Source organism: Manis pentadactyla, chromosome 6 (genome assembly GCF_030020395.1).
Source record: "Manis pentadactyla isolate mManPen7 chromosome 6, mManPen7.hap1, whole genome shotgun sequence".
NCBI classification, from domain to species: Eukaryota; Metazoa; Chordata; class Mammalia; order Pholidota; family Manidae; genus Manis; species Manis pentadactyla.
In genome coordinates, this window is record NC_080024.1 from 33,030,153 (window position 1) to 33,050,229 (window position 20,077).

Genomic DNA, 20,077 nt, shown 5'->3' on the forward strand with positions numbered 1-20,077 from the left:
ATAATCAATAGCTCTAACATCTTTCTGTGTTGACAGTAAGTACACTATTTGGGGTGAGGATTTAATAATGTATACAACTGTTGAATCATTATTCTATATACTTGGAAGCAATATAATATTGTACAATAAAATAATTTTTAAAAGCACCCAAAAAAAGGTATTAGTACTGGAAAAGAAAAAAGAAAGCTATTATTTACCTCAGACAAGATAAACCATTAGAGCTAATGAGGGAATTTGACAAGGTTAATAACAAGGTCAATATGCAAAAATCAACCATAAATAGCAGTAAGAAAAAAATGAAACTTAAAACAATATTATTTATGATAGCATCATAAGGCCCATTAAATACCTAGGAATAAATTTAATAGAAGATATACAAGATATCTTTGCTGAAAAGAAAAAAAAGTTATTGAGGAAAAACTACAGACCAAAATAAGTAAAAGTGTATTCTTCCATGTTCATTGACTAGAAGATTCCATAATATATATATATTTTTAATATATATATAAAGATAACTTCACATAAATCAAGTAGCCTACACAGTCATCTGGTTTGTGGTAAAGGTAACTTTGCAGTTAAATGGAGAAAGGATGATCTTTTCAATGACTATGTTAGCCAATTGATAATCATATGCAAAAAAAATGAATGTTAACCCCCTTCCTCATTCTTTACACAATAATAAACCCCAAATACATTATATAGATCTAAGTGTGAAATGTAAACAGTAAAACTTTGAGAACAAACTTAATCGAATATCTTCAAGACATTAGGATAAGAAAAGATTTCTTACATAGGACAGTAAATGCAGTAACAATAAAGGCAAAAAAATAAGTTGGACTGCACTAATAATAGAATATGTTCACCAAAAGACAAGCTTAAAAGTACCAAGCCACAGTAGACAATACTTGCAGTATCTTCTTAAATACAAAAACCTCTTAAAAACAATAACAAAGAGAAAACCCAGAAGAAAAATGGGCAAAAGACTTGAAATAGCACTACACCAAAGGGAAAATCCAGCTGGCCAATGAACAAATGAAAAGATGCTCATTTTATTAGCCATCAGAAAAATGCAAATTAAAAACAAAATGAGATGCCCCTACATATCTACCAATACCAAGGAATGGTGAAGATGTAGAAAAAGCCAAACTCTCATATACTGGTATGAGACTATAAATGGTAAAACCACTCTGAAAAACTGTTCAGAAGCACCTACAAGTGTATCAATTCATTTAATCCTTAATACTATGAGACAAGTAACTGTTGTTACCCTCATTTGACAAATGAGGAAATGTGACACAGAAAAAAAGTAACATGCTCAAGACTACACAACAAAAATCACAGAATTCCTATTCCAATCTATGCAGTGAAAAGAAGAGCCCAAGCTCTCAACCACTATGCCTCTACGTAAGTAAGGAGGGTAAGTAAATACATCCTCAGAATAACCAGCCATGTTCATGCTGGATAAGAAGAAAATAAAAACCAGACGACTAATGAACTTCAAAAATAGGTGTTTTAAGATTAAAGGTCAGGATGTATATAGATATAGAAACGAAAGGAAATATAAAGTGGGAAAAAATTTGCTGTCAGAAACTCAGAGTTTGAGACTGGTTCCAACATTTATCAAAAGGAATGCTTTTAATTAGTGTCACTATTATATTTGGTTAAACACCCAATAGATAACCATCAGACATAAACCTTCTTGAGGGCAGCTTTCTATACTGGTAATTCTAGTACCTAGTACAGTATCCAGCAAATCTCAGGTACTCAATAAATAGTTAGTGAATTTACCAATTCTCTTTTTCAAAATGTCCTGTCTCTACTTCAAATAAGTTATATTTCTGCTAAAGAGTAAGAAGTCTCTCAAAAGTTCTCATTACATATCTCATTAACTATTTGATTCTTACCACTGATGTGTGCATCACAACTGTATATGTAGTCACTGAACATTAGATCTTTCACTTTCTAAGATTTGGATTTTTATAAAGAATATGGTTTTTCTAAAAAAAAAAACTGATGAAAAATACTGCACAATACAGTAACAGCAGGGAAAATAATTCTTCCCAAATCAACTTCTGCCTACTAGCAGCTTCCAGAAGAATAAAGGAAACTAAATGCATAGTCCTAAAATGTCCACAAATAAAAAGTCTTTTTTTCTTAGAGAATATAAATTATTGAATTTTGGGTTTAATTATTCAATGGATTATTAATAAGCTTTGTTCTTAATGAAAATTCAATGAATATTCAGACTATCACTGATAGTTGAGTAGTTCATTGTTTTTTTGAATTGTATACCAATACAGGTCAATGTAAAAGAAAATTAAATAATAAATGAAAATATGGAAATGGATTTAAATCACCCTAAATTCAACCCTGACAGAGATAAATTCTAATTAACATTTTTATAGCTTTTTATGTTTTCCATGTATCTATATGCACATACATATGTGTATATAGATACATGTTGGAAAATGTAATAATACTATACAAACTGTCATATATGCTGATTTTTTTCACTACCATTTGTTATGGGTAGAATTGTGGCTCCCAAAAAGATCTTAAAGACTTAACTCCCAGTACCTGTGAATGTGACTTATTTGGAAATAAGGGTCCTTGCAGATGATCAGCTTAAGAGGAACACATTAGAGTGGGCCTTATTCCAATATGACTGTGTCCTTATGAAAAGGCTAAATTTGGACACTAAGAAACACACACAGGGAGACTTCCTTATAAACATTAAGGCAGAGATAGGGTTGGTAAATCTACAAGCCAAGGAACACCAAAGATTGTCAGCAAACCACCGGAGACTGGGTGATTCTCCCTTCCATCCCACAGAAGAAATCAACCTTGCTGACACCTTGATCTTGGATTTCCAGCCTCCAGAATTGTGAGACAATACATTTCATTGTTTAAGCCATCAAGTTTGTGGTACTTTGTTATGCCAACCCTAGAAAACTAATACACCATCTTAAGATCATCTCCCTATGTCAATAAATAAATACCTTTGCCATTTTTCTTAATGTTTTCATTCAAATGCATTATATAGATTTACTATCATCTGAAAATTCTCTACTACTGGATATTTAAGTGTTTTCCAATTTCTGCTACAATAAACAATGCTTCAATAGCCATCTCTGTACACACATCTATTTCCATTTGGCTTCCTTAGATATGAAATTGCTGAGTTTAGAAGTAGGCATTTTTTAAGCTTTTGATATATACTGCCATGCTGCCCTGCAGGAAGCCATATATCAATTTACTCTTACCAGCCATATCAAAGTGCCCATTCCCACACATTTGACAGCACTAGGTGTTATGATTTGGAAAAATCTCTGCCAGTCTAGTATCTCAACATTGCTTTCATTGGCTTATTTTGTTGCTAACTATGGGTAGGCCTTGGAAAAATTCCAAATATATAAATCCATTTACATATTTTCTTCAATGTACTTCATGCTTACTTTAAGCCATTTTTCTATTGGGGCTTATATTTTTTTCTTAATGACATGCAAGCTTTTGTACATAGCTGGTTTTTAAGGGAAATTCAGGCTATATCTTCTTTAATTCTGAGTGATAGTCAAACACTTCTCTGGTGACCTTTCTTCTGTGAGACATTACACATTAAAAAAAGCTATGAATGGTATTTCTGAATTTCTGAACATCAAATTTGGGACCCAAATATCTTAAAAACCTACTAGGACAATATGTTACTTATCAGTAACATTTTTTACTATAACACAATTTTACTGTGACTATCTCCTCACAGTACCAGACCACCGCTGATTATTCAACTGACAGATTAAATGCTGCCAGCCTCAGCTGGTAAAGTCTTTTTTTTTTTTTTAAGCTACAACCATAATAATTTTGTTATCAATCCTGTCACTTGTGCCACATAACTGTGCTGTGATTGGCTCATGGCTTAATCCACTTCTTTAGCACAGTACTCTACAAAATAATGCAAATATTATAAATGATTCACACAGGACTTTTCTAGGCACACATATATAGTACAACTACTAGAGGATTTTACGTGAATCTTTCAGTTTGTGAATCTTGACAGATTAGTATTAGGTAGGAATTCTAACAACCTGTTAAGGAGCTTCATTTGATAGTAAGTTCAACTATCATTTCATTAGTGGTAGAAATATCCAAACCTATAATAAATGCTTTCATTCCTAAGTCTCCTTTCTGAATGTGCCTTCAAATTTTGTGGTGTGACAGACAGATGGACATTTATATAAAAGAATTACCCAGTGATCAAATAACAGGAATGTGTCTACACTGGAATATTCTTTTACCAGCTACATTTATATAATATATAAATCCCATATATATGATATATAAACTGTAAAGACCCAACAAATGTATGCTATTAATCTTACTATGTATCCTGAATAAGGATATGATATAACTTAGAGTTCTTCAGAACATTCACATTATAATACCATGCTAATTTTTTTTATTAAAGTATCATTGATATACAATCTTATGATGTTTTCACATAAACAACACTGTGGTTTCAACATTCACCCATATTGTCAAGTCCTCACCCCCTCTATTGCCCATCAGAGTAGTAAGATGCTATAGAGTCATTACTTGTCTTCTCCATGCTGTACTGCTTTCCCCATGACCTACCTATATTGTGACTGCGAATCATAGTGCCCCTTAATCCCCTTCTCCCTCCCAACCCCTCCCTTTTGGTAACCACTAGTCCCTTCTTGGAGTCTGTGTGTCCGCTGCTATTTTGTTCCTTCAGTTTTGCTTTGTTTTTAGACTCCACAAATGAGTGAAGTCATTTGAATACTGTGCTAATTTCAACCAATATAAAGTTATATCACAGAAAAAATAAAATTTGAGATAAAAGTCTACCTGGGGTAGACTTACAATTCAACAGATAAGATTTTGGAATACATATCAGTTATTCAGAAAGAATACATCCTTTGCTTTTTAAAAAAGTCTTCAGGTAATTATTCAGTAATTATGAAATTATTAGAATTTCAGAGAAGCAAATGATTTTTTAATTCAACCTCATATTAGAATATTGTGACTATAGCACTCATAAAAGTTTTTTTTTAAAAAGAGAGAGAAAAAAACTAGCCAGGCAAAACTACATCCCAGGGTAGTAGAACCAAGCTATAGAGAAGCAATGTGCCAAATGGCCTGGGATCAAATCCTAGTCCTACTATTTAATAGCTGTATGATCTTGGACAAGTTACTTAACCACCCTGTGCTTCAGTTTTTTCATCTGTAACAAGAGGGAAACAACAACACCTATCTATGAAGTTCTTCAGAGGATTAAATGAGTTTATACAAGCTATTAAAACAGTGAACTCAAAAATGTTGGCTATGAATATTATTACTAAGCTGTCAATTTTGATGAATCTGAACAATAGTCATAAATTCTAAAATCCAGGCATACCTATTAAATAAGAATTTAGCCCTAAGTTTAGGAGACTATGGGGTTGAAGGACACAGAAAAGAGATGTTGCACTGACAGAATTAAAGTGGAGGTTTACACACAGGCTTGGAGCAGAGATGGTCAGGGCAGAAAGGAGCCAGAAATCACAGGATGAGGTTTGAGAGGATTAGAGAAGAGTCAGAACACAGAACTAAAATCTACACCAAAAACAGAAAAAAAAAAAAAAAAAAGGTTTACTGTGTCAATATGAAGCATACAACTTATTTTGGGATGATAACTCTAGTAAATAGTTCTATTGTCTTAACGAAAACCATTGGTAGGAGGGAGATGCTCTGACAGCAGCACTCTTCAATCATATTCTTGCTGATTAAATATTTAATTGGTATTTCTGACTTATGCTAAATACTAAATAACTGGCTTATATTATAGGGCAGATAACATAAACCTGAAACACATTTCTCACATATCCTGGTGTGTGAACCATAGCTTGAAAGTATGCTGGCAAGAAACGTGAAAATTGGGTGATGATTGTCCACTTTGATTTGCCTTTTATCAGGTAGAAGAAAAAGATGGCATATAGAACATCAAAAAATATTGAAAATTTGAGATATAGAGCATGTGATAAAAGATTAAAGATGCTAGAATTGCTTAGCTTGAAACAGAGAAGAATTAAGCCTTTTAATAATAAATATTACTGAAAATAAAAAGGTATTTCTATCATCACTTAAAACAAAGAAAAGAGAAATGGGCAAAATTCCCTGGAGATATACAATTTTTAAAAAACTGACAAATTAGATGTTTAAACAGAATAGAAAGGAAGATTCTGACTGTTGAATGCTTAGGCAGAGACAACATAACTGCTTCCAGGGAGGACAATGAAGGGTGATAGGAACAGCCACGACAACCCAAGCAGGCAGCCTGAGAGATCCAGAGAACATGATGCAAGCATGGCCAGTACAGAGCCTGGATATATGAAACAGGAATGATAACAATGAGAGGGTGGGAATTTAGTAAACAAGCCTCGTGAGGAATCAGTATTCATTCACTGATTTAAATATTTACTGGGGACCTATTCTACCCTGAGAGCCAAGTATATCTAACTGATAATGGCTATCACTTATAAATGGAACTGGAAAGGAAAGGGACTAATGAGCAACCAGCCATGGCTAAAGGCCCTGTTCAGTCTGTCTTTAGACAGGAGCCAATGTATTAATTAATGCTTCTGATAAATTCAGCAGGCCAGCAAGCCAATCTTGGATGGAAAGTAGGAGTTTCAAACAGGACTTCGATAAGGAAAAAATGGCAGTAAGCATCTACCAAACGTAATTTTTTAAAAACGGACACTATAGGATAAGAGTCAATAGCTCTTAAGAACTATCAGGTATTTTATAATTCAAAAAAGTTATAAAAGTGCTCATAATGTACAATTAGAACATTTTACTAGGAATGAACAAAAGTATAAAGGAGAATTCTGTAAATGAAAATAAAATTGACCAAATGGCTATTATATACTAAATAGTCCCTTAAAAGCATGTTCACATTAGTATAATGCCTGGAACTTGCTTTAAAGTAATCCAGAGAGAAGACAGGGGATTAAGTAGTGGTAAATTGAGTTTAATTCGATAACAGTTAAAGTTTGGTGATGAGAAAAGGGGTTTAGATTTGCCGTGATTTTTTAAATTATTTACTCTATATAATGCAAGAGTAAGCAGGGTATGTTTGTTGTGCACCTGTGAGTAATTGTGGGTTGAATCTCTATAGAATAGGAAGGACTTCTATATAACCCACAAATGAGACATATATAGGCACATCAACTATAAGAACCCTGAATGGAAGAGGGAATGCCTTACCCAAGTTGGAAATATTGAAAAGGAAGTAGTTTCTGAGAGGCAGGAGAAATATAAGCAAGGAGAAAAGTTCAGAGACCAAGAATATTGAGGAGGAAAAAGCAGAAAAGAAATGGCAGGAAAATCTACTTCTCAAGCAAAGGGGAAAGAAAGGTATTTCTTGAGTAGTTACTGTGTTTTAAGACCTGTGGTAGGTATTTTACATTACTGTATCATATAATTCTCATAATAAATTTGTAATATGGATGTTATTATGTTCAATTTAAGTTGAAGAGTTAAGAGCTCAAAAAGGCCAAGTAAAACACAAAGCAATCATGCAGATACTAAATGACAAAAGACTGAAAGCCTCTTGCCCAACCTTAGTCTTTGCTCTACACAATAATGCTATTCCCCAAAGAGCAACATTAAGCATACAACAAAATTAATAATTTTGTGTAAAGTACACATATTAGGGAAAAGGCAAAGAAAAAACACAACCCAAGAAGGGATAGAGATGAGAAAATCAACTATATCCAGGTTTTTATGGTAGCTTAGAGAGAGTGCTTGAGAAAGAGTATATAACTAACCTGGAGACTGGAGCAGGAGTTAGCCTGTCAAGGTAGGGAAAATGTTTCTGGGGAGAAAATAGCAAGAATGGACCCAGAAATAAGAGAGAAGATAATCACTGAAGAACTTTTAAGTTGGTCAGTATTTATTCACTGATTTAAACATTTACTGGGGGCCTATTCTACACTGAGAGTCAAGTATACAGTAACAATCAAAATAAGAGTCTCTCCCTTCATTAAGCATACAATTTAGGAGACAGACATTCAAAGAATTACCCAAAATGTACTTACAAATGGGAAGTATTGAGAAGGATAAATATATAGTGTTATGACAGCATCTAAAGACAGAACCTACCTCAGGATAGTGGAATGGTCAGAGATGGCTTCCTGGGGAATGATATTTAAACTAAGAGCTGAAGAATGAACATTTGTTAACTAGGTGTGTGGATGGTTAGGAAAGACAATCCAAGAAACAATGGGAAGAACACATACAGAAGTTTTGAGATAGGAGAGAACAAGCTTTGTAAGTAAAAGAAAACCAGTGTGGCCAAAGTATAAGCACAAATGAGAATGTGAGAAATGAGGCTGAAAAAGTAGGCAGGCTAAATCACACATGGTCTTTAAGACTATATTAAAGATTCTGAGTTTGTCTCATTACCAAAGGGAAGCCAGTATAGGTTTTTGATCAAAGGAGTGATAAAATACGAATTGCATTTTGAAAGGATCTGTTCTCAGGGGTTCTAAACCTTGAGTCCACAGATAGCAAAGGATCTGGGCATAGAATCCAAGAGTCCATGAACATGGACAGGGGGTAATCTTTATTTTTTACTAACCTCTAAATAAAGTTTAGCATTTCCTTTGTGAACATAGGCCCTTCGACTTTATCACCAGTACAATTTCAAAAATGTTCACATCATATTATACTTATTGTAAATTCACAAAATAATGGTTTTTGTCCCTCATAACATCATTACTTTAAAATCACAGTTGTTTTTAGAAGCATTGATAAATCTTATTATTTAATGCACTAATAATGAAGCACATATATTACAGTATCAAGTTTTTAAAAAATAGTATTTTGATAGTTATATTGGATTATTTTGTAGTTACAAATTTTAAAATGTTATTCTGAGAAGGAGTCCACAGATATCGCCAAAACTGCAGGGGGTATATGTCATAAAAAAAAGTTAAAGAATCCCTGCAGAAAGTAGGAAACAGACAGAAGGTAGAGAAACAAACAATCCAGCTATGATGAAACTTACTTAAATCAGGATGGTGACAGCAATAGTAGAGAGAAGTAGACTAATTGGAAAGATATTTAGAAGGTAAGATTGATATTAGAGACTATTTTCAAATACAATTATCAACAAACACTTGGTGTTATAAAAATGCTTTTAATATAATGATAAATAAAAAACGGAAAATTTAAAATTATCCATATAATGTGATGCTGATTAAAATTCTATTGTGCACAGAAAAAACTGGAATGATAGCAAGATTAAAATGTTAAACCTGGTTAACATTGGCTACTAGACAGCAATAAAAATGTTTATTTTTTTCCTTACAATTTTTCTAAGTTTTTCTATACTTTGTAAAATGACTATCAGATAAAAGTAAGCATAATTTTAGTTATTGTTGGGGAATTTAAATGACATGGGAAAATGTTTATGATATGTTTAAAAGTGAAAAAGTATATAAAATTGTATATACAGTATGATCTCAATCTTATTATCTAGAGTAAAATTGTGGATGATTTCTTTAAAGTTAGATTTTCCATGTTTTCTACAGCAACCAGGTATTCCTTTTATAAATTACATTATTTTTAAAGACACATATGGATGAATTTGCTTTGCACAGAAGGAAGAATTCTTTCTTTAAGATTTAAAATGAGAACAAAGAACAAAGAACTGAGAAGGGTGGATTGTTGGGGGAACAGGATATGGAGGGAGTTCACAGCTAAGGGGCTTTATAGTCTCAGCAAAGCAAGAGGCAAGGACATCTACAGCAAGCAAAGGGTTTGGGTAGGACAAGAAATACTAAAACAAGTGTGAAGGTTTGGAACAGTCCTACAGAGACAAAGAACTGCCAGGTAGAAGACAGAGCTCAGCTAAGGATCTCTAAGGACAAAAAAGAAATTATATGGATTAGTGTTGTTCTCAAACTTTGCCAATCATTTGTGAAGCTCCTTAAAAATGTCAGGTCATCCCACAAGGAGATCCCACCTTAAAGCCAAAATTGAATTTTAAAAAAATCCAGGAAGTTAAGAAGTAGGATTCTTAATGTACCATTTAGCAAACAAATAATAACTCGGCCCACCCTGGAGTGCAGAGAAAATGTTCTTAATTGATCCGGGAAGAAATCAGCAGTAATTTCTTATGTTAATTTTGCAGATTTACCTGGAAAACTAATCAAAAAAAGATGTAATGACCCATCAAGGATAAATATTCAGGGACCACTTAACAAGTCCATAACCCTAGCCCTTTGACAATCCTCAACCACCTATAAAACCCGAGACCCTAAAACCTTGAAGGCGGCTCTTCTCTGAGGTAGCGCACACTCCCCCTCTCTGAAAGTGTAACTTTTTGATTTAAATAAATCTCTCACTTATAAAACAATTAAATTTAATTTTTTAAAAATGTCAGGTCATCCCAGTAATTCAAGTCTAAGAAAAGGCCCAGCAATCTGCATTTTTAACACAAGAGACTGTTTCAAGTAAGTTGAGACCATGTTTTGGGAAACACTGGTTTAGAGACTGGCCTGAAAACAAAGGACAACTCTATTGATACAGAAAATTTCTTCAGGTTCTCTCCACTCCTATCATTTCACCTTACACAGGGAATCTAGGTGTTAAGATTTTTGTTTTGTTTTTGTTGCACTTTAGAATTTCAGAAAGAAAAAAAATCAGGTAAGAAAAGAAAAACAGAGATGGCGGCGTGAGAGGAGAGACAGAGGCTTCCTCCTAAAACCAGATACAATTAGAAATTTTAATTGGTGCAACAAATCCTGGAAGAGCAACAGGAAAGGGGACGGCGCCAGACTGCACACACCTGGAGAAAAGAGTAGACCTCACCGAACGGGGAAACATACCAGAGCTGTGGCTCCATGGTACCCAAGCCCTTCCCCCACCCTACCTCACTGGCGAGAGGAAGAGAAACGGAGCAGGAAGGGAGTGCAAGGCTTGGGACTACTGAATACCTAGCTCCGGAGATCTGCTCTGGGAGCACAAACCTACATTTCATCGTGCTTTTATGAGACTTCCATGATTACCGGGTTGGAAACTTAATACAGGCAGAATTCCTGGGGAGACTGGGATTCCGGCTGCTTGTGGAAAACAGGGATCCATATCCGGTTGATCTGGCACAAAAAAATACCTGTGTGACTGGCCCACTGGCTCAGGCAGTGGAGAAAGGCACAGGAGCCAGAACGCAGGGAACAGCTCTTTCCTCCCCCCAGGCACCAGTACGGCTCCCCTGCGACCCCCGACATTGCGTCAGGGGCTGAGCAGCTCCACAACAGAGCTTCTGGAAACTAGAGGGCGACATATACAAACATGAAATGACAAAGGAACCTTGTCTAGAGTAAAATTATTAATACAACTCCCGAGAAAGATTTAAATGATATGGACCTCGTGACTCTTCCTGAAAGGGAGTTCAAAATAAAAACCATCAACATTTTAATGGAGGTACGGAAAGACATCCAAGAACTCAGGAATGAATTCAGGTTGGAGATCCAATCATTGAAGAACATGATGGAGGGTATTAAAAGCAGGTTGGATATGGTGGAGGAGGCAATAAATGAAATAGAAACTAGAGAAGAGGATTACAAAGAAGCTGAGGCAGAGAGAAAAAAGGATCTCTAAAAATGAAAGAATATTGAGAGAACTGTGGGACCAATCCAAGCAGAACAATATTTGCATTATAGGGATACCAGAAGAAGAAGAGAGAGAGAAAGGGATAGAAAGTGTCTTTGAGGAGGTAGTTGCTGAAAACGTCCCCAAACTGGGGAAGGAGATAGTCTCTCAGGCCATAGAGGTGCACAGATGTCCGAACACAAAGGACCCAAGGATGACAACACCAAGACACACAGTAATTAAAATGGGAAAGATCAAGGATAAGGACAGACTGTTAAAAGCAGCCAGAGGCAGAAATAAGATCACATACAAAGGAAAGCCCATCAGGCTAACATCAGACTTCTCAGCAGAAACCTTATGGGCCAGAAGGGAGTGGCATGATGTATTTAATGCCATGAAGCAGAAGGGCCTGGAACCAACATTACTTTATCCGGCAAGATTATCATTTAAATTTGAAGGAGGGATTAAACAATTTCCAGATAAGCAAAAGCTGAGAGAATTTACCTCCCTCAAACCATCTCTGCAGTCTATTTTGGAGGGACTGCTATACATGGAAGTGCTCCTACGGTTGGATAGCTGTCACCAGAGGTAATAAAACCATGGTAGGCAGTGTGGAGCAGCTGATTGCGAGGCAAATGCAAAATTAAATTGACTATCCCCACAGTCAATCAAGGGATAGACAAAGGGTACAGAATTTGATATCTAATATATAAAGAATGAAGGAGGAAGAAAAAGGAGGAGAAATAGAAAAGAACCTAGATTGTGTTTGTAACAGCATACTAAGTAAGTTAAGTTAGACTCTTAGATAGTAAGGAGAGTAACCTGGAAGCTTTGGTAACCACGAATCTAAAGCCTGAAATGGCAATAAGTACATACCTATCGATAATCACCCTAAATGTAAATGGACTGAATGCACCAATCAAAAGACATAGAGTCACTGAATGGATAAAAAAACAAGACCCATCTATATGCTGCTTACAAGAAACTCACCTCAAACCCATTGACATGAACAGACTAAAAGTCAAGGGATGGAAAAAGATATTCCATGCAAACAACAGGGAGAAAAAAGCAGGTGTTGCAGTACTAGTATCAGACAAAATAGACTTCAAAACAAAGAAAGTAACAAGAGATAAAGAAGGACATTACATAATGATAAAGGGCTCAGTTCAACAAGAGGATATAAACATTATAAATATATATGCACCCAACACAGGAGCACCAGCATATATGAAAAAAATACTAACAGAACGAAAGGAGGAAATAGAACGCAATGTATTCATTTTAAGAGATGTCAACACACCATTCACTCCAAAGGACAGATCCACCAGACAGAAAATAAGTAAAGACACAGAGGCACTGAACAACACACTAGAACAGATGGACCTAATAGACATCTATAGAACTCTACACCCAAAAGCAACAGGATACACATTCTTCTCAAGTGCACATGGAACATTCTCCAGAACAGACCACATACTAGGCCACAAAAAGAGCCTCAGTAAATTCAAAAAGATTGAAATCCTACCAGCCAACTTTTCAGACCATGAAGGTATAAAACTAGAAATAAATTGTACAAAGAAAGCAAAAAGGCTCACAAACACATGGAGGCTCAACAACACGCTCCTAAAAAGTCAATGGATCAATGACCAAATTAAAATGGAGATCCAGCAATAAATGGGAATAAATGACAACAACAACACAAAGCCCCAACTTCTGTGGGATGCAGTGAAAGCAGTCTTAAGAGGAAAGTATATAGCAATCCAGGCATATTTAAAGAAGGAAGAACAATCCCAAATGAATAGTCTAACGTCACAATTACCAAAATTGGAAAAAGAAGAACAAATGAGGCCTAAAGTCAGCAGAAGGAAGGACATAATAAAGATCAGAGAAGAAATAAACAAAATTGAGAAGAATAAAATAGAAAAAAAAATCAATGAAACCAAGAGCTGGTTCTTTGAGAAAATAAACAAAATAGACAAGCCTCTAGCTAGACTTATTAAGAGAAAAAGAGAATCAATACACATCAACAGAATCAGAAATGAGAAAGGAAACATCACAATGGACCCAACAGAAATACAAAGAATTATTAGAGACTACTACGAAAACCTATATGCTAAGAAGCTGGAAAACCTAGAAGAAATGGACAACTTCCTAGAAAACTACAACCTTCCAAGACTGACCAAGGAAGAAACACAAAATCTAAACAAACCATTCTATGAAGCCAAAATCACCCTAATACCAAAACCAGGCAAACACGCCACCAAAAAAGAAAATTATAGACCAATATCCCTGATGAACATAGATGCAAAAATACTCAATAAAATATTAGCAAACCAAATTCAAAAATATATCAAAAGGATCATACACCACAACCAAGTGGAATTCATCCCAGGGATGCAAGGATGGTACAACATTAAAAAATCCATCAGCATCATCTACCACATCAACAAAAACAAAGATAAAACCACATGATCATCTCCATAGATGCTGAAAAATCATTCTATAAAATTCAACATACATTTATGATAAAAACTCTCAGCAAAATGGGTATAGAGGGCAAGTACCTCAACATAATAAAGGCCATATATGATAAACCCACAGCCAACATCATACTGAACAGCAAGAAGCTGAAAGCTTTTCCTCTGAGATCGGGAACAAGACAGGGATGCCCACTCTCCCCACTGTTATTTAACATAGTACTGGAGGTCCTAGCCACGGCAATCAGACAAAACAAAGAAATACAAGGAATCCAGATTGGTAAAGAAGAAGTTAAACTGTCACTATTTGCAGATGACATGATATTGTACATAAAAAACCCTAAGGACTCCACTCCAAAACTACTAGAACTGATATCGGAATACAGCAAAGTTGCAGGATACAAAATTAACACACAGAAATCTGTGGCTTTCCTATACACTAACAATGACCCAGTAGGAAGAGAAATCAGGAAAACAATTCCATTCACAATTGCATCAAAAAGAATAAAATACCTAGAAATAAACCTAACCGATGAAGTGAAAGACCTATACCCTGAAAACTGTAAGACACTCTTAAGAGAAATTAAAGAGGACCCTAACAAATGGAAACTCATCCCATGCTTGGCTACGAAGAATTAATATAGTCAAAATGGCCATCCTACCCAAAGCAATATACAGATTTGATGCAATCCCTATCAAATTACCAACAACATTCTTCAACGAACTGGAACAAATAGTTCAAAAATTCATATGGAAACACCAAAGTCCCCGAATAGCCAAAGCAATCCTGAGAAAGAAGAATAAAGCGAGGGGGGGTCTCACTCCCCAACTTCAAGCTCCACCACAAAGCCATAGTAATCAAGACAATTTGGTACTGGCACAAGAACAGAGCCACAGACCAGTGGAACAGATTAGAGACTCCAGACATTAACCTAAACATACATGGTCAATTAATAGTCGATAAAGGAGCCACAGACATACAATGGGGAAATGACAGTCTATTCAACAGATGGTGCTGGCAAAACCGGACAGCTACATGTAAGAGAATGAAACTGGATCACTGTCTAACACCATACACAAAAGTAAATTCAAAATGATTCAAAGACCTGAATGTAAGTCATGAAACCATAAAACTCTTAGAGAAAAACATAGGCAAAAATCTCTTGGACATAAACATTAGAGACTTCTTCATGAACATATCTCCCCAGGCAAGGGAAACAAAAGCAAAAATGAACAAGTGGGACTATATCAAGCTGAAAAGCTTCTGTACAGCAAAGGACACCATCAATAGAACAAAAAGGTATCCTACATTATGGGAGAATATATTCGTAAATGACAGATCCAATAAAGGCTTGACATCCAAAACATATAAAGAGCTCACGCACCCCAACAAACAAAAAGCAAATAATCCAATTAAAAAATGGGCAGAGGAGCTGAATAGATGGTTCTCCAAAGAAGAAATTCAGATGGCCAAAAGACACATTAAAAGATGCTCCACACCACTATTATCAGGGAAATGCAAATTAAAACCACGAGATATCACCTCACACCAGTAAGGATCGCCACCGTCCAAAAGACAAACAACAACAAATGTTGGCGAGGTTGTGGAGAAAGGGGAACCCTCCTAAACTGCTGGTGGGAATGTAAATGAGTTCAACCATTGTGGAAAGCAGTATGGAGGTTCCTCAAAATGCTCAAAATAGACTGATCATTTGACCCAGGAATTCCACTTCTAAGAATTTACCCTAAGGATGCAACACTCCAGTTTGAAAAAGACAGATGCACCCCTATGTTTATCACTGCACTATTTACAATAGCCAAGATATGGAAGCAACCTAAATGTCCATCAGTAGATGAATGGATAAAGAAGATGTGGAACATATACACAATGGAATATTACTCAGCTTTAAGAAAAAAACAGATCCTACCATTTGCAACAACATGGATGGAGCTAGAGGGTATGATGCTCAGTGAAATAAGCCAGGTGGAGAAGGACAAGTACCAAATGATTTCACTCATATGTGGAGTATAAAAACAAAAGAAAACTGAAGGAACAAAACCACAGCAGAAGCACAGAACCCAAGAATGGACTAATAGTTACCAAAGGGAAAGGGACTGGGGAGAACAGGTGGGAAGGGGGGGATAAGGGCGGTAAAAAAGAAAGGGGGCATTACGATTAAAATGTATAGTGTGGGGGAGGCACGAGGAGGGCTGTGCAACACAGAGAAGACAAGTAATGATTCTACAGCATCTTACTATGTTGATAGACAGTGACTGTGAATGGGTATGTGGGGGGGACTTGATGAAGGGGGGAATGTAGTAAACATAATGTTCTTCATGTAATTGTACATTAATGATACCGAAATAAAATTGAAAAAAAAAAAAAAGAAAAGAATGGACTAACAGTTACCAAAGGGAAAGAGACTGGGGAGAATGGGAGAGTAGGGAAGGATAAGGGCGGGGAAGAAGAAACGGGGTATTATGATTAGCATGTATAATGTGGTGGGTGAGGGAAAGGGGAGGGCTGTGCAACACAGAGAAGACAAGTAGTGATTCTACAACATCTTACTATGCTGATGGACAGTGACTGTAATGGATTTTTTCGGGGGTACTTGGTGTAGGGGAGTGCCTAGTAAACATAATGTTCTTCATGTAATTGTAGATTAATGATTGCAAAATTTTTAAAAAAGTAAAAAGAAAAATAAAGACACACAGCTAGAGTCTAAAAATTAACAGCTGACCCATGAATGACACAGGTTTCAACAGTGCGGGTCCACTTATACTGGAAATATATTTTGGAAAATTTTTTGGAGACGTGTGACAGTTGAAAAACATTTTCTTTTCTCTAGTTCACTATATGATAAAAATACAAAATATAGGAAGAATATTGTCAAAATGGCCACCCTGCCTAAAGCAATCTACAGATTCAATGCAATCCCTATCAAAATACCAACAGCATTCCTCAACAAACTAGAGAAAATAGTTCTAAAATTCATATGGAACCACAAAAGACCCATAATAGCCAAAGCAATCCTGAAAAGGAAGAATAAAGCAGGGGGGAATCTCGCTTCCCAACTTCAAGCTCTACTACAAAGCCACAGTAACCTAGACAATTTGGTACTGGCACAAGAACAGACCCATAGACCAATGGAACAGAACAGAGATCCCAGTTATAAACCCAAGCATATATGGTCAATTAATATATGATAAAGGAGCTATGGATATACAATGGGGAAATGACAGCCTCTTCAACAGCTAGTGTTGGCAAAACTGGACAGCTACATATAAGAGAACGAAACTAGATTACTGTCTAACCCCATACACAAAAGTAAACTCAAAATGGATCAAAGACTTGAATGTAAGTCATGAAACCATAAAACTCTTAGAAGAAAACATAGGCAAAAATCTCTTGAATATAAACGTGAGCAACTTTTTCCTGAATGCATCTCCTTGGGCAAGGGAAACAAAATAAAAAATGAACAAATGGGACAACATCATGCTAAAAAGCTTCCGTACAGCAAAGGACAGTATCAGCAGAACAAAAAGGCATCCTACAGTATGGGAGAATATATTTGTAAATGACATATCTGACAAGGGGTTAACATCCCAAATATATAAAGAACTCATATGCCTCACACCCAAAAAGCAAATAACCCTATTAAAAAATGGGCAGAAGATATGAACAGACAATTCTCCAAAGAAATTCAGATGGCCAACAGGAACATGAAAAGATACTACACATCGTTAATTATCAGGGAAATGCAAATTAAAACCACAATGAGATATCACCTCACGCCAGTTAGGATGGCCGACACAGAAAAGAATAGGAATAACAAATGCTGGCGAGGATGTGGAGAAAGGGAAACCCTCCTACACTGTTGGTGGGAATGTAAACTAGTTCAAAGTGGAAAGCAGTACAGAGGTTCCTCAAAAAACTTAAAAATACCATTTGACTCAGGAATTCCACTCCTCGGAATTTACCCGAGGAATGCAGTTTCCCAGTTTGAAAAAGACATATGCACCCCTATGTTAATCACAGCACTATTTACAATAGCCAAGAAATGGAAGCAACCTAAGTGTTCATCAGTAGATAACTGTAGATAATCCGTAGAATGGATAAAGAAGAAATGGTACATATACACAATGTAGTATTATTCAGCCATAAGAAGAAAACAAATCCTACCATTTGCAACAACATGGATGGAGCTAGAGGGTATTATGCTCAGTGAAATAAGGCAGAGAAAGACAAGTATCAAATGATTTCACTCATCTGTGGAGCATGAGAACAAAGAAAAAACTAAACAAACAAAAGAGAAGCAGACTCACAGAACCCAAGAATGGACTAACAGTTGCCAAAGGGAAAGGGACTGGAGGGGTGGGTGGGAAAGGAGGGAGAAGGGGAACAATGGGCATTACGATTAGCACACATAATGTAGCGGGGTGGCATGGGGAAGGCAGTATAGCACAGAGAAGGCAAATAGTGATTCTATAGCATCTTACTATGCTGATGGACAGTGAGTGTAATGGGGCATGTGGGGGGGATTTGATAATGGGGGTAATCTAGTAATCACAATGTTGTTCATGTAATTATATATTAATGATACCAAAATAAAAAACAAAATACAAAATATATATAAACATACAAAATATGTGTTAACCAACTATTATATTATTAGTAAGGCTTCTAATCAACAGTAGGCTATTAGAAGTTAAGTATCACGGGAGTCAAAAGTTATACATGGATGTTCCATTGCACAGGGGTTTGGCACCCAGCCCCATGTTATTCAAATGTCAACTATACTATTATCTGTATTACAGAACCCAGGCCAAAACTACTTATCACCTTACCTTTAGCAGGAGAGTAAAATTGCTCTGCAGAGAATTAGTCACACCATTTTCACACAATTTTTTCCTCATGTAGTTTTCACTCACATTCCCAACACCAGACTGATACCTTAATAATGACTTGAGCATGGTTTCAAAAGGGTCCGCTGAAACAGACAAATTAAACCTTTCTAAGTCAAAGTAATCCCTCAAAAGAAAAACCTCTAGCAAAAGAACAAAGAGATCAGGAAGGTATAGGATTTTAACTTGGGAGCATGGCAGCTTTTTTCACAGCCCCTTTGATGCTGGGGTTCTTGTTTGCAGAGTCAAAGAACAAACTTAGCAAACACCCAAGGTAGGAGAGCCAGGGAGAAGCTTTTATTTAGAGATACATTGAGAGGACAGAGCTCCTGGCTCACGCCAGGAGGGGACAAGAGAGCCTGTAGCTGTGCGTTATCTAGTGGTTTTTTAAGCAGTTGAGGATTTGGGGGAACTGGATAAAGGCTTAGGGGTGTGGACTTAAGTGGTCCCTGAATATTTAGAATCAACACAAGGAACTTCCTGCTCTGATTTCTCCCTGGGATAAGGTGTCTTGGTCTGGGAGCTTATCAAACAAGGCCGCCTGCCCAATTCCCCAAGGTGGACTGAGGTATTGTTTGCTAAGAATCTTACTTCTTAACTTCCTGGATATTAAAATGCAATCTTATCTTTAAGGTGGAATCCTTCCTGCCTTTTACCATGTTGTTTATGGCTGGGCTTGCATGCTAAATTAGTTGCCCACTTTGCAAATCACCTCATCAGGTCTGAAGGAGGAAAGACAGCACAAAGTCCTGGGCCTTTTAGCATGGTAAAGTGAATATTACACATGATTACAATGATTAGCCTAATAAAAACATGTGCTACTCTTCTTTATCTGGGGAATATTAACTGATCTCACTGAAGAATGACTCTAGAGCTTAATGCTTTGGTAGGGGGGGTTCCTTGCATGTAGTTACATTGCTCTGACTGTAAATAACCTGCCTTGCTTTTTCCAGAGGCCCTCACCCTATTCTGTCTAAGCTCATGGTCCCTGTCTCACTTTCAGTGTCTTTCCTAAATATGAACAGCTCAAGAGGCAATAA

The 20,077-nt window shown here is 36.2% G+C and overlaps 1 protein-coding gene across 2 annotated transcripts in view; it reads right to left on the bottom strand.

Annotated features, from left to right (window-relative positions):
• The window catches only part of LOC118933556 (cytochrome P450 20A1), an 87,195-nt gene that overhangs the window by 57,868 nt on the left and 9,250 nt on the right, over positions 1 to 20,077 (bottom strand). For both annotated transcript variants that reach the window (XR_008998203.1, XM_036927978.2), the window contains exon 4: positions 18,981 to 19,123. Coding sequence is in view for 1 of the 2 variants with exons in the window: in XM_036927978.2 (XP_036783873.2) it covers positions 18,981 to 19,123 (143 nt within the window). In the remaining variant the exon portion in view is untranslated. The remainder of the gene's footprint in view (positions 1 to 18,980; positions 19,124 to 20,077) is intronic.